We start from the raw sequence: 14,365 nt of genomic DNA on the forward strand, positions 1-14,365 counted from the left end.
AGATTTTAGTGACAATGTGTCAACGAGGATTTCTGGGAAACGCTGATATTGGAGACTACTCCCAATGGTATAAGTTTTATCCTAATTTTACTATACTTTACTTATGCTTTGACATCACGTGTGAAATGAGTTCATTCCCGCTTACAAGCGCACTGTTATATTTAGGCACTTTTAGGTTTAAATTTATTCACATTTTCCACTTCACTGCACTTTATGGCTTCGTCATCCTCCTGATGTCGGCCAACACAGCTCGATTTGGAGTCCAGGTGGACATTCCAGATCTAGGTGTGTCAAGGTTAGTGTGCAAAATTTTTTGAACAGAATAGCGTGCAAATTGGCATTTTGTTGAGCCTTGGAAGGCCTGTTGATAAATGCCAATAACTTTCGAGCGAGCATGCCAACAAATGCTAACGTAGGCTGAATAAGCCTATCGACAAATGCCCATATCAGTGCATACAAAGGCATGAGGCTAGCAGCTACCCAACCGTCCATAGAGGCAATTCGTCGAGTAGTTAGACATCTTTCAAGGACATCTTAGATTTTCAAAGGCTAGCACCCAGCTTTTCCACGAAAGACTTTGAAGCTTAAGAGGGTCGGCTGACCCATCTTACCCCAAGGTGGATCCGCCCTAGTAGTGGCGATGGTACGATTGTGTTGGCGGTGATGGTGGTGTAAGGTAATGGTTATAGTGGTATGTAGGGCAGTCACTTTGCTATGAAATGGAATAAAATGTGTGCAGAATGATAAATAATGTTATTTTTTGAAACTAGTAAGGGTATTACATGAATTGAATACATTTATTAAAGGCTGAATTCCCTTTTTTTAATAAAAGAAATGTTTAAAAGCAATTTACAGACTGCTTTCAAAAGCTGATGTTTGGAGACTATTGCTTTTAAAATAAGTAAGATATTTTAATTTTACCAAACATTTTTTATTACTTAGCTTTAAAGTGAAGTAATTTTTTGTTAAAAAAAAAAAAACAATAATATCAAACCGGGCCTTAATCGCTTTTCATGGTACAAATAAACTAAAAGAAAAACATGCAAGGCCAGGCCTTCAATGAGGCCCATAAGAGATTACCAAACATCTAGGGTTTATTCTAACATACGCCGAATACAATAAAGCGCACACTAAAACACGCACATCTCGTAGGCTCGTCGTACCAGCCGTTGGTTCCGTTCCACCCCCACCACGGTGCGCACGAAAGCACACAAAACCCGCGCAAATCATGGACCTACGACAAGCCCATTCAATCGCTCGCCAATCTAACGGCTTGAGAACCGCCGTATGCGCTCGATAACCTCGTGCATCCACACAGCGCACGATAGCTTGTCTCCGCCTAAATGGTTATCGTTCTCCCTTGGATGCGCTCTATTCTCCCCTGCCTTGCCTCCCCGCCACTTTCTTCTTTTCACTATCGCTCTTTTAATTTTCAGTTAGTTATTGACCGTTACATTCACATTTCAGGTATTTACTTGTATATTTTCCCCAATTTTATTAAATTAAATTATATTCGATTGATGAAGTAAAGCTATTTCGTATACGAATGCATCTCGAGGTCATAAATTTGATTGAATTTTTTGTAATTTGGTGGCTTTACTTTTCATGGGTAAAACGTGATTAAAATTTTCTGTTGGATTCAGGTGCATTGGAGATATGATTGGGTGTTGGTGAGGTGGAAGATGAGCAGATTGTATGTGTGGGATGAAATTTTTTGAAGAGACCCGTTTGAGATTCTTGGGAGTTTGGAGAAATTTAATTGAGTTGGAGATCATAGCTCCAGGTAAGTTTATTTGGTAATCAACAATTTTGTTTTTTGATACAAGCGATAATCTGCACTAAATTCATCTAAACTAGGGGATGAGAATTCGAACTTGGGTTTAGAGAGAGGAGCACACTGCGCTAGCCAACTTGACGAAGCCCGTGTCTGAGTTTGGTAATCATCAAATTTGATTCAAATTGATGTGCTGAATCAAGATCATGCTACTTTGGCTTTGGGTTCTTAATTTAATTTTGTTGAGTATAATTATTTGTTGCAAGTGTTATTCCTTTTTCTTATGGAGTTTCATTTGAACTCTCCGCTGCTGCATTTGCCATGGTGTATACGTCTTGCAGATTGAACTCATGCAGATTACAGCCGTTTAACCGATAGAAAAAGCAGAAATTGAGTGCTTTGTTGAGCTTGAGTTCCTTGCCTGCCTAGTCATAAGATTGGTAAAGATGAATAATTAGGCGAAAATATCAGATACGAAGAAAGAAAAGTTGATCGAGTAATAGCAGACCTTTATGTGTTTGTGTATGGGTTTGTATGTCGTTAAGTTGGTTTATGGAAGCCATTGAAGTATCATCCTCTTTTGAAAATGCTTTTTATATGTTTGTCTCTACCAGAACTTTATCATTTTGCTATCATATCACCTACATCCTTAGGAGTAGAAGGGTTTAGGGTAGCATGACTTAGGTTTTGTGACCGCGCTATTTTTGGATTACATCTATTCATTCTGTTAAGCAATTGAAGTTTTTCTTGCAGGTTTAAAACTGAAGTTTAATTCGTGTATTGGGTGAAGAAATGTCAGAAGGTACAAGTCTAGGGATGGAAGATTTATCCCAGGATGACATTGGCACAATAGAGGAAACAGCTGAAGACACGATTTTGTCACGACAGACTTCGGTGAATCTTGTTCCCTTTGTTGGACAAAGATTTGTTTCCCAAGAAGCTGCTTATGAATTTTATTGCAGTTTTGCAAAACAGTGTGGCTTTTCAATTAGGCGCCATCGTACACGAGGCAAGGATGGTGTTGGTCGGGGAGTGACAAGGAGGGATTTTACTTGTCATCGTGGTGGATATCCACAGATGAAGCCATCCGAAGATGGAAAGATGCAAAGAAATCGTAAATCATCACGATGTGGTTGTCAAGCATACATGCGGATTGTTAAGCGGGCAGACTTTGATGTCCCTGAATGGCGTGTTACAGGCTTTAGCAACATCCATAACCACGAATTATTGAAATCCAATGAAGTGCGTCTCCTTCCTGCCTACTGTTCCATGTCTACTGATGACAAGAGTCGGATTTGCATGTTTGCAAAAGCTGGGATGTCAGTGCGGCAAATGTTAAGATTGATGGAGATGGAGAAAGGTGTTAAGCTAGGTTGCTTGCCATTTACTGAGATAGACGTGAGAAACCTATTACAGTCTTTTAGAAATGTTAATAGAGATAATGATGCAATTGATCTTATAGCAATGTGCAAAAAGATGAAAGATGAAAGCCCTAATTTCAAGTATGAATTTAAAATAGATGGCCACAACAGACTGGAACATATTGCATGGTCTTATTCTTCATCAGTTCAATTGTACGAGGAATTTGGAGACTCAGTGGTTTTTGACACAACTCATCGGTTGGACGCCTATGATATGCTGTTAGGCATTTGGCTTGGAGTGGATAATCATGGAATGACTTGTTTCTTTGGGTGTGCGCTTCTGCGGGATGAAAATATGCAGTCCTTTTCCTGGGCATTGAAGGTAAGAATCTTATTGGCATATTCATTATGGAATGATCTTCATAATCTTTTTATTCTCTCCAGCACATATGAACATCGACAGTCTTTGGCTCACAAACTAATTTGTAACCGAGTTTGTACCCTTTTCTTACTGACTTTGTCGTGTTTATGGTTTCTATTTGTTCCTAATACCTGTTGCATTTAAACAGACATTTTTGGGCTTCATGAAAGGAAAGGCTCCACAAACAATGTTAACTGACCATAACATGTGGCTGAAAGAGGCTGTTGCTATTGAAATGCCTCGGTCGAAGCATGCCTTTTGCATATGGCACATCGTCGCAAAGTTCTCAGATTGGTTTTCTGTACTTCTTGGTCCTCGTTATGATGATTGGAAAGCGGAGTTTCACCAGCTGTTTAATCTGGACTTGGCGGAAGATTTTGAAGATAGATGGAGGGAAATGGTTAATGAATATGGACTGCAGGCAAATAAGCATGTAATCAGCTTATACGCACTGCGGAATTTTTGGGCTCTAGCATATTTGAGGAATTACTTTTTTGCAGGAATCATGAGTACAAGTCAGTCAGAGTCGATTAATGCTTTTATCCAACGCTTTTTGAGTGCACAGTCTCAACTAGACCGTTTTGTAGAGCAAGTCTGTAAACTTTTCTTATATGTTTTATTTTTCCGGCCTTTTGGTTCATACATTCAGTAGAAATTCTTACCATGCTAAACACTTTTACAGGCAGCTGATGTCGTTGATTATAATGATCGGGTTGGGGCAAAGCAAAAGATCGAAAGGAAACTGCAGAGAGTTTGCCTTAAGACAGGTTCACCAATTGAATCACACGCTGCCTCTGTTCTTACTCCTTATGCATTTGGAAAACTTCAAGAGGAACTTGTATCGGCTCCACAATATGCATCTCTTGCGGTAGATGAAGGTTGTTTCCAGGTCAGACACCATACTGAGGCAGATGGAGGCTGCAAAGTGGTTTGGATTCCTTGTCAAGAGCACATTAGCTGTACCTGCTATCAGTTCGAGTTTTCAGGCATCCTTTGCAGGCATGTTCTTCGTGTCTTGTCAACTAATAATTGTTTTCATATTCCGGACCAATATCTACCCACCCGTTGGTGTTCTGTCAGTTCATCTTCCACCAACACCTTTGAGACTGCTACCATTACAGACAATTCTGAGAAGATTCAGTTATTGGAGTCCATGGCTTCAACACTTATTACGGAGTCAGTTGAAACAGAGGAACGCCTCGATGCTGCCTGCAAGCAAATTGCAATGGTATTATCGCGCATTAAAGACCTGCCCAGGACAACACATAATGCAATCGACATTGCATATAATTGTCCGTCTGATTCATTGATTCTGCCGGGTGTGGAAGATCACGGTGATGGAATCGTTCGTTTCACGATTGGTAATTCTCATGAATCCGTTACTCTAGGGAAGCTCAAGGAAAGAAGGCCAAGAGATATGGTTGAAATTAGTAAAAAGCGACGGCATTGCTCAGGGCCTTGCTGTCTGAGCGTCCAGCAGTGAAAGGTTTGATTAATATGTTGAATGGAGTTACAACGGTAGGGTACTTGTAGAGTAAAAGATCGGAAATACTAGGAAACGTGTAACAAAGGAATAGCATTATACTTTTCCCAACCTTCTTTACTTGTGTCCATTCTTGTGGAGCAACTTTGTATTTTTGTTCTGGTGAACCAAATGTAAGTCGAAGACAAACGACGATGACAAGAATCTGTTAGCCATCATTGTGTATTGCGGAACTAAGCTAAGAGCTGAGAAAACTTGGATAGATGGCTTAATCACGGTATCTGAGGTCGCCTTTTGCAAAAATGGGAGACATTCTAAATTTTAATTTTATGAGGCGCCACGTTGGTCTCATCTTGTGTGATAAAGTTACCGTAATGTCCCCAAATAAGGGGGACGCCTTATGCCTAAAGAAACAAAAAGGAAGTTCGTAATCAGGTACTCTTACCATACACACATGAGTAACATTCATGGACTACTGGTTATCTGCACTTCGATTAAATTCATTTGACTAACGCTAACTAAAATTAATATTTTGAACAAAATAAAAACATTCATTGAATCGTATTTTGTGTGGTAAGAAAAAATCTCTTTGCACGTGTGTCCAAGAGACTAATTAAATAAAGAAAACAAAACAAAAACTTTGTTCAAGCAAAAGCTTTGTATGTTATCTTGCATCGCCAGAAGAAAAGGCTATGCTTTTTACCAAGGCCAGCGTGGCCGATAAAAAGAAAAGAACAAAAAAAGTGTCAAGTTAAAATCAAAACAACAGGTCTTAGCATTCACACCTAAAAGTTTAAAAGGAATAGTTACTTTCTTTGATTTAAAAAAAAAAAAGGAATGATGTCATTTAGTACTTCGGTTTAGTAATATTCATTTCACTTGTAAGTAAGAGGTATTATGTTCAATTCCCGCTAAAGGCGAATTTGAATCACATTAATGCTAGAGAGACAATTCTAAATTTTGTACATTAAATAATGTGGAAGTTGATGATTGGATTATTACTTAAATATTGGTAAACGTGCTTATTTCTTATTAGTGACACTTAGTTTGCAAATTTAATTTATAAATTTAGTCTCCCTAACATTAGATAAAATAAATAAATAAATAAAGGGAATGCTAAAAATTTTAAATCAAATTTAAAAACCAAATGATGTGGTTATACATAATTGGATTATTAATTAAGTGTCAATTAACAATGCTTGTTTATTATTGATGACACATCATTTAGTTTAAAATTTTAATCTCTCTAACATTATCTTTAAATAAAACGCATCGCATAATGCGATTGCCAACCAACATCCAAATATTCTTCCTTTTCTTTACTAGCAAGTACTTTTGGATTTTGGCTTTTCCAACTTTGGAGTTTTGATGCCCTTCTTCTTTGTCAATATTTGATGGCTGAAAAATCAAAGAATTTCAATGCTAATGAGGATTTTTTTTTTAAGGAATATTATTTGAAAAATAAAAGAATTCTTATGACAAATATAATAATAGGATTAAGCTAGTCGGTGTTCCATTTCCATTGCCATGCAGAAAGAATGTGTGGAAGAATATATACTTAATCGACCGACATGACATATTGGCATTCGCATCAATTAATTTAATTAACGTGAAGGCTTTTTTGGGTCTAAAGAAATGAAACAATATTAAATGATTAGCCAAATAATATATATAAACATCTTTCGGGAAAAAAGAAAAAGAAAAAGAACCAAATCGTTTTCGTTTTTACCCTATTATAAATTAAAGTTATTGAACATGTCTCACACACACGCACACATATATATGGTTAGAATTAATTTTGTAGATGCTAAAAGTACTATAAATAGTGTGTGGTTGATGACAGATTAGTTGTTATAATAAAATTAGGTTATTTGAAAATGATTATGTAAAAAACACTTATACTGTTGAGAGTATTAATTTCACATTTGAGAAATAAATAACTTTTCATGTATTTAGTGGAGGATCTATTGTTGAGAGTTAATGGTGTGTGAAGAGTTTGTTCCACATCAGTGATGGACGAGTCTAGCTAAAACAAGTGTTATAATGCAATAATTAAAAATTCAAGTGCTTTTTAGATTTAGAAATTCACTTTAAAGTACACTATGGCAAAGCACCTAGTATGTTTGGTCCATTTGGGAGTGCTTCTGTAAGAAGCACTTATGCAGAAGCACTTCTGCTTATAGGCATTTTTACTAGAAGTGTGTAGAAAATGTTGATTTTTTAAACGCTTCTATGACTTAGAAGCATTTTAATTTTTTCAATCAAATACAATCATAAAATTAGTTGTGGTACTTCTTCTAAAAGCACTATATAATGCTCATGCAAACGCGCTTTTGGCTTTCTAATCCATTTAATGAACAACTCAAAATGCAATTCCACATCAGTTCAAATATGAACAAACGAGCAGGATACCTTTCCCATGAGGTCTTTCAAGAACCCAAGAATCTTGAGCTCTTAAAGCAACCCTTGCTCCAAACAATTCCATCCCTTCCTCTCTCATACATTCCAAAACTTAAACTTCTTATTTCTCTTCCACTTCCTGAGCCTGCATGAATAATTGTAGACTCCAAAATGCCGAAGAGAATGGCAGTCACACATGCAGACCTCTCACCAAGTCGTCCAACCAGCGGTTTAGGTAGCAAAACCAGCGCTTTCATCATGGTCTTAACCATTCTCTGCGGCCTCTTCTGCTTCATCCTATCTCTAATTGCTGAAGCTACCCGTTCCAAGGTACGCCGAAAAATGCGTTCAGACATAACAATATCATTACCAACTATGAAAAAAACTAAGCAAATTTTGCTGGTTGATGATGATTTTGTAGGTAACATGGTTGAGCAGTGATGAAGGGGAGGGGGGCGGCGTAAATGAATGTGTATACAGCGGCAGCGGGAAAAAGCCGCTGCTATGTGCGATCAGTGCATTTCTGGGACTTTCGGTTATCATGGCGGTGGAACATGGATACATGTTGTTTGTAGTTAGTAACTCACCTCCATCAGCCTTGGTTTTTTGGGAGCCTAATTATTCTGGTCCTGCAAAGAGCTTGAAATGGCAAGCTGCCTTTTTCTTTGTTGCAACTTGGTATGCCACTAATTCTTAGTCCTTCATATTTCAATTTGCCTCACTTGCACTTAGCTCTTCTCTAAATGTAGGAATTGCTCCAATATTGTCGTCAATATAACCACTAGATCCAATACAATATGAGGCCTATCAGGCCAATTTAATAACCTCTCCCATACATCCATTAGTTAAAACCGTCATCAACATAACCATAAGGTCCAAAACAAAGTTGGACATGTCAAACAAATTCATTTTTCTTTATTTACTTCTCTCAAATCCATGTTTGAAATTTCTTCGATGTTGTAGATATTTCTGTGGAAATATCTGAAAACTCAGAAAAAGATATGGAAATGAGGGGTGAAGTCTAAACGTCACTACCTATCAAATAAACTCTTAAATTTCGGCTAAAATCGACAGATTCGTCAATATTTCCGGTAGTTAAATATCAGAGAAACTATTATATATTGTCTAATAGTGTTTGACATTCCTTAAAGTTTCATTTTAAATCTTTATAATTTCCATTAAAAGCACCCGATATCGATACATCCAATGATATTTCAACAAATTTGCATATTGATAATTCCACGATACTGATATTTTAAACACCGTCTCAAATTCACTAGTTATAGCTTATAACTGCTTATGTGGGTGGTTGTGTTAATTAGGGTTTGTTTTGCTGCTGGAGAGATCTTGCTATTGATCGGGGTGAGTGTGGAGTCAGGGCACTTGAGAAATTGGTCCACACCAAGACCCAGTTGCCTTGTCCTCAGAGATGGCGTGTTATCCGCTGCCGGGGTGTTTGCTTTGACAACAGTTTTCCTTGCTGCTGGTTTATACTTGACTGCATTGAGAGCACAAAGAATCTCCCAACACCAAGAAACTGTGTGGAGAGGGGCGACCGAGGCCTCCGTACTTTATGCATCTCCGCCAACGTCACCTCCTCTCACAACCATTCCTAGGGAGAACCCCTTGTTTGGAGAAAGTCACATTGATCAGCTGCCCTTCATTGTGAATCCGACGGCTCTTAGCAAACAGTTAAATTTTTAATCTAGATAATTTGATGTTGGTGAAAACCAATGTATATGACCAATCGGCCAACGGCACTACGTTTCCGGTATCGTGAGTTAAAATTTGGTGGACAGACATTTGTTGACAAAAGAAAATGTCGCAATATAGTTTTGCATAAAAAAAAATACTTCTCTAATTTACAAAGAGAGAAATTCAAACTCGGATACATCACTATCAAATGTAGTTTGATTGTGATCAGATCAAAACCTGGTATTTGTATAAATTTGATGACTCTGCGGCTCTGTGTTTGATGTACAAATGTCTCTCAAATCTAGTGAATAAAATATGCATGTATAATATCAAAGTATGAATTATTTTACAGCTGGCAGCCCACACTTTCAATTATATTTTGTTCTTTTATAAAAAAAAGTATTTTTCTTTTGTTAAATTTTATGAAATTACAATCTAATTATTGACTTATTTAATACCTTATCATTTCTCATCCCGAGAGTTAATTATAAGAGCTTCAGTTATACACGTATTTATAATTTTGTTTAGAATACACATATTTATAATTAAAGAAGTGAAGAGTGGCATAAATTTCTCTCTTATTTGTAACGGGGGATAAATTGTTTGAAAATATAAAATATATTAAACACTAAAATAAAATCAAGTCAATTAATATTTTGTGCATTTTAGTAACAAAAAAATATTAACAAGTGACATTGACTTTTTAGCTCATTTGAGAATATTTTTAAAATGATTGAAGTGTTTTTGATGAAATTATTTTAAAATTAATGTTTAGTAAAAATGAAAGTAAATTATTAAAAAACACTTAAAATATTTAATGCTTCTGGACCTCAAAAATATAATTTTTTTAAAAACGTTTTTTATCATTTTAAAAACACTTCCAACGATTTCTTAGTTGATGAAAAAATTTATTCATCAGAAAATAGAAGAATGAAATGTAAAATTGTTTAGTAGCATAAATTTAACTATTTTGGAGTAATAAAAAATTATTTTACAATAATGAAAAACCATAATTAGTTAAGTAACCGGCGGTTATAAAATCCCGAAAAGAAAAAAACAATATAATTTCAAACACCCGATTGGGGCCTATAGAAACCCTTCTCTCTTTCGAATACTCAGAGAAGTCCAATTTCTAGGGTTTTCTGTTGCTCTCCTTCTCCGTCTCCGACCCATTGGGGATCACGATCAATCTCCCTTAGACGTAATCAAATCATACGACATGTCGCTGAGGCCGAGCGCGAGGACCGAGGTCCGCCGGAACCGCTACAAGGTGGCGGTGGACGCCGATGAGGGTCGTCGCAGGAGAGAGGACAACATGGTGGAGATCAGGAAGAGCAAGCGCGAAGAGAGCTTGCTGAAGAAGCGTCGCGAAGGCCTCCAAGCCCAACAATTCGCGCCATCTCTCCAGCCATCAAATCTCGAGAAGAAGGTAACAATTTTGCTAGGGGTTTTTGTCGCCGATCTCTTCAATTGTGGCTTTGAATGGATCCGATATTGGACGTTTAGGGTTTGATTTGATGTTTTGAGCAATAGGTTAGGGTAAAATTCAACTTATCGGTACTTATGTGGGTTTGTATATGATTGCAGTTAGAGAGTCTACCTGCCATGGTTGCTGGGGTTTGGTCTGACGACAACAGTTTGCAGCTGGAGTCCACTACGCAGTTCCGAAAACTGCTTTCGATTGGTAATATACGTGATTAAGATTTTTTTGAGTTTTTTTTCCCTTTGTGTTTGTGTTTAATGTTTTGAGTTTACATGAAAAATTTGTAGTACTGATATAATCTAAATTTTTAACTTGTAGAACGAAGCCCTCCGATTGAGGAAGTTATCCAATCAGGAGTTGTTCCCCGGTTTGTGGCATTCCTCATGAGGGAGGATTTTCCGCAACTTCAGGTCCGAATTCTTTTCTCTGTTGCATTGTTATTTATGATTGTCTGTGTTTTTGTTTAGTTGTGTTGCTGATGTATTTGATTTTGTCTAGTTCGAGGCTGCTTGGGCTCTTACCAACATAGCGTCAGGAACCTCAGAGAACACCAAGGTGGTGATTGAGCAGGGGGCAGTCCCAATCTTTGTAAAGCTTCTTGCTTCTCCGAGTGATGATGTTAGGGAGCAGGTATATGTTAATACTTATTGGCGCTGTCTGTTGGTCAATGTATAGATTGTATTTTACCACATAGATTATAGTTATACTAAACTGTTTCTGAAATTCTATTCCGAAATTGTAGGCTGTGTGGGCATTGGGAAATGTTGCTGGTGATTCCCCTAGATGTCGTGATCTTGTCCTCAGCAGTGGAGCTTTGATGCCGTTGCTAGCTCAATTGAATGAGCATGCAAAGCTTTCAATGCTGAGAAATGCAACATGGACACTGTCTAACTTTTGTAGGGGCAAGCCACAGCCTCCATTTGACCAGGTTTGTGCCTTGTACCGCCCACTGTTTGGAATTCAACAATTCTTTGATTTATCTTTCTGGCGTTTTATTAACTTTAGGGTCTCGTTATCAGGTGAAGCCAGCACTTCCAGCCCTTGAACGTTTAGTTCATTCCAATGATGAAGAAGTCTTGACAGATGCCTGCTGGGCACTCTCGTATCTCTCGGATGGCACGAATGACAAAATCCAAGCTGTGATTGAGGCAGGTGTCTGTGTCCGACTTGTGCAGCTCCTCTTGTGAGTGTTACACTCTTCATCTTTGTGCTTTTACTTATCTTTTATTCACCCATGATACTGATGGTCTGTTCTGTTGTTCCAGACACCCATCTCCTTCTGTTCTCATTCCTGCACTTCGCACTGTTGGTAATATTGTGACCGGAGATGATCTTCAGACTCAGGTATCTGGACCTTGAATTTCTTTTTCACTTACATTTTCATTACTTGTGTTATTTAAAATTTGTTTTAGAATCATACAGCAATGATTGTTTGGTCAAGGCTATTACCTGACAGCGTTAAGCTATGAATTTTTCTTTTACGTCAGGAAAATGTTAAGCATTTTTCGGTAATTCGAAATTATGGCAAAGAGAGAACCTAATTGTAAAACTCTGTTGGTCATGTCATACAAAAATGGGTGCTAGTTGATCATGTCTAGAATCTGAAATTCTGAATAACTTATTTACATCGTATGTGTGTTCAACATGTGAATTTGAAGGCTTTTTCGTTTTAAGTTTAAACCTTTATAATGAAAAAGAAATCCCTTTGTGGTTGAGTCATGGTGATTGTACGGTTATTAATTTTGTACTAATTACTAAATCTGATTTTACCATTATGTAATGTCATCTTGCTCTCATTATGTGACCCATTTTTATTTTTATTTTTTATGACCATGACAAGTAACTCTTTTCTTCAGTGTATCATCAACAATGGTTCGCTCCCATGCCTTCTGAGCCTGCTGACTCATAACCATAAAAAGAGCATCAAGAAAGAAGCTTGCTGGACAATCTCAAACATTACAGCTGGAAACAGGGATCAAATACAGGTAATCATTGTAAAATAAGTTATTGTATTGATTATCCTTATTGCTAATATTGGCTACTGATGTCTTTACACTCTATTATTGTATGTTTTGAGAATATTCTTATTTATTATTGCTTTATGCATGTTAGTTGTTACAATAGATCTCTTGTTAAAATATTGGGGTTTTCTGTGTGGACATTCTAGCATTTCGTCAGTATCTGCTGTCCTGAGTTCTGAACATGACATGTCCCTCTAACATTGAAACTGATGGTTTTGTTTTACTAGTATCAACTTTTCCGTTCAAGTTTGGAGGAAAAGTTCATCATACTAGTATTTAACTAAATATGAGATTCTCAGTTTATGTGGGAACTTTAATTATATAACTTGCCGCAAATATGCAAAGGTCATCTCTTATAGAAGTGAATCCTTTGAAAAGCTATCATTTAAATTTGTGTTCATGAAAATTAGTTACCCATGTTTAGTAATACATTTTAAAATGACGCAGTCTGTAATTGAAGCTGGTTTGATTGGTCCTCTGGTCAACTTACTCCAACATGCGGAGTTTGACATAAAGAAAGAAGCTGCATGGGCAATCTCAAATGCTACGTCTGGTGGCACTCCTGATCAAATCAAGTGAGTGATCTCGTAATTGCCTTCTTTCGGTCCTCTGGTTCTCTAGCTGTATGGATTCTTATTATGTTTGATTTTTCTTAATGGGTCTCAGGTACCTGGTTGGCGAAGGCTGTATAAAACCATTGTGTGATCTTCTTGTATGCCCTGATCCAAGGATCGTCACTGTCTGTTTAGAGGGGTTGGAGAACATTCTGAAGGTTGGGGAAGCTGAAAAAGCTGCGGGTAACAGTGAAGTTAATTTGTATGCCCAGCTGGTTGATGATGCTGAGGGTCTAGAAAAGATTGAAAATCTACAGAGTCACGACAACACTGAGATCTATGAGAAGTCTGTAAAAATTCTGGAGACATATTGGTTGGAGGAAGACGAAGAGACATTACCAGCAGGAGACGGAACCCAGCCAGGCCTCCGCTTTGGAGGGAGTGAGGTTCAGGTTCCATCTGGTGGCTTCAACTTCAGCTGAAGGTATGCAAAACCAGTCTGAGATAGATGGTTATCCTAAATACCACGACAGGTTCAGACGTAATTGTGTCCCTGTTATTTACCGTTTTGATTTCCAAAAATTGCAGGAGCTTTTGATTGAATGGAGCAGAAGTTTCTGATGAGGGTCAAGTTTGGGGTCAAGTTGAGGTCAAGTTGGAGTGGGTCGGGGGCATCTCGTGTGTCTGGTTTCAGTCTGGTCCGGTGTCCATTGTCGTCAGAGATGACAAGGTGGGTCAGTTTATTCTACTATGACCGAATAAGAAGACATGGGTGGGTTCAGTTGTGGCACATGAAGTTTGGTCGGCAGGGGTCATCATCACTGCCTCTTACCGTGAAATACTATGGAAGTGGTGAAATACTATGGAAGTGTCGTAGAGGCTCGTTGCTGCATGAACAGGGCCCTTGAACGAATGTGCTGGTGAGGGTTTGCTCGAATGCAGCATCGAGTTTTATAATTTGGAGTCAATAGTTTGTACGAGTAATTTAATTTTTCTTAAGAGTCGGGGATTTGTTTTGCCTTGTCAAGTGAATATAGAGTTGATGAAGTCATTTTCTGGTGTATTGCAAGGAAAATGATTAGTGGTGTTTTAGTAATATGACCTTGTGATTGTTGTATTCTATTTTTCTCCATATTTCCAATTTTTACATCTGGAGCGTGGTTTAAAGTTTCA

General features: G+C 37.7%; 3 protein-coding genes across 4 annotated transcripts; all 3 read left to right on the forward strand.

Moving 5' to 3' along the window:
* Positions 1–1,119: 1,119 nt before the first annotated feature.
* On the forward strand, positions 1,120–5,257 carry LOC103959336 (protein FAR1-RELATED SEQUENCE 11). 2 transcript variants are annotated; one of them, XM_048572066.1, is made up of 6 exons: positions 1,120–1,467; positions 1,644–1,783; positions 1,858–1,936; positions 2,528–3,517; positions 3,705–4,148; positions 4,239–5,257. In XM_048572066.1, exons 4-6 carry the CDS (start codon positions 2,567–2,569, stop codon positions 5,037–5,039), a joined length of 2,196 nt encoding a protein of 731 aa, XP_048428023.1. In that variant the 5' UTR covers positions 1,120–1,467; positions 1,644–1,783; positions 1,858–1,936; positions 2,528–2,566; the 3' UTR covers positions 5,040–5,257. The 2 variants fall into 2 exon arrangements, with proteins under 2 accessions (XP_048428023.1, XP_009369962.2); XM_009371687.3 differs by lacking the exon at positions 1,858–1,936.
* A 2,203-nt stretch (positions 5,258–7,460) lies between these two features.
* On the forward strand, positions 7,461–9,485 carry LOC103959337. The gene is made up of 3 exons (XM_009371690.3): positions 7,461–7,769; positions 7,861–8,117; positions 8,762–9,485. The coding sequence occupies exons 1-3, from the start codon at positions 7,611–7,613 to the stop codon at positions 9,141–9,143; spliced, it is 798 nt and encodes a 265-aa protein (XP_009369965.2). The 5' UTR covers positions 7,461–7,610; the 3' UTR covers positions 9,144–9,485.
* Positions 9,486–10,266: 781 nt separating this feature from the next.
* On the forward strand, positions 10,267–14,365 carry LOC103959339 (importin subunit alpha-2). The gene is made up of 11 exons (XM_009371691.3): positions 10,267–10,563; positions 10,722–10,818; positions 10,936–11,027; positions 11,116–11,247; positions 11,360–11,545; positions 11,637–11,800; positions 11,883–11,961; positions 12,474–12,602; positions 13,086–13,213; positions 13,305–13,676; positions 13,781–14,365. The coding sequence occupies exons 1-10, from the start codon at positions 10,354–10,356 to the stop codon at positions 13,672–13,674; spliced, it is 1,587 nt and encodes a 528-aa protein (XP_009369966.2). The 5' UTR covers positions 10,267–10,353; the 3' UTR covers positions 13,675–13,676; positions 13,781–14,365.

The sequence above is a fragment of a genome, unplaced genomic scaffold (genome assembly GCF_019419815.1).
Source record: "Pyrus x bretschneideri cultivar Hongxiangsu unplaced genomic scaffold, Pyrus_bretschneideri_v1 Contig6, whole genome shotgun sequence".
In the NCBI taxonomy this organism is placed as follows: Eukaryota; Viridiplantae; Streptophyta; class Magnoliopsida; order Rosales; family Rosaceae; genus Pyrus; species Pyrus x bretschneideri.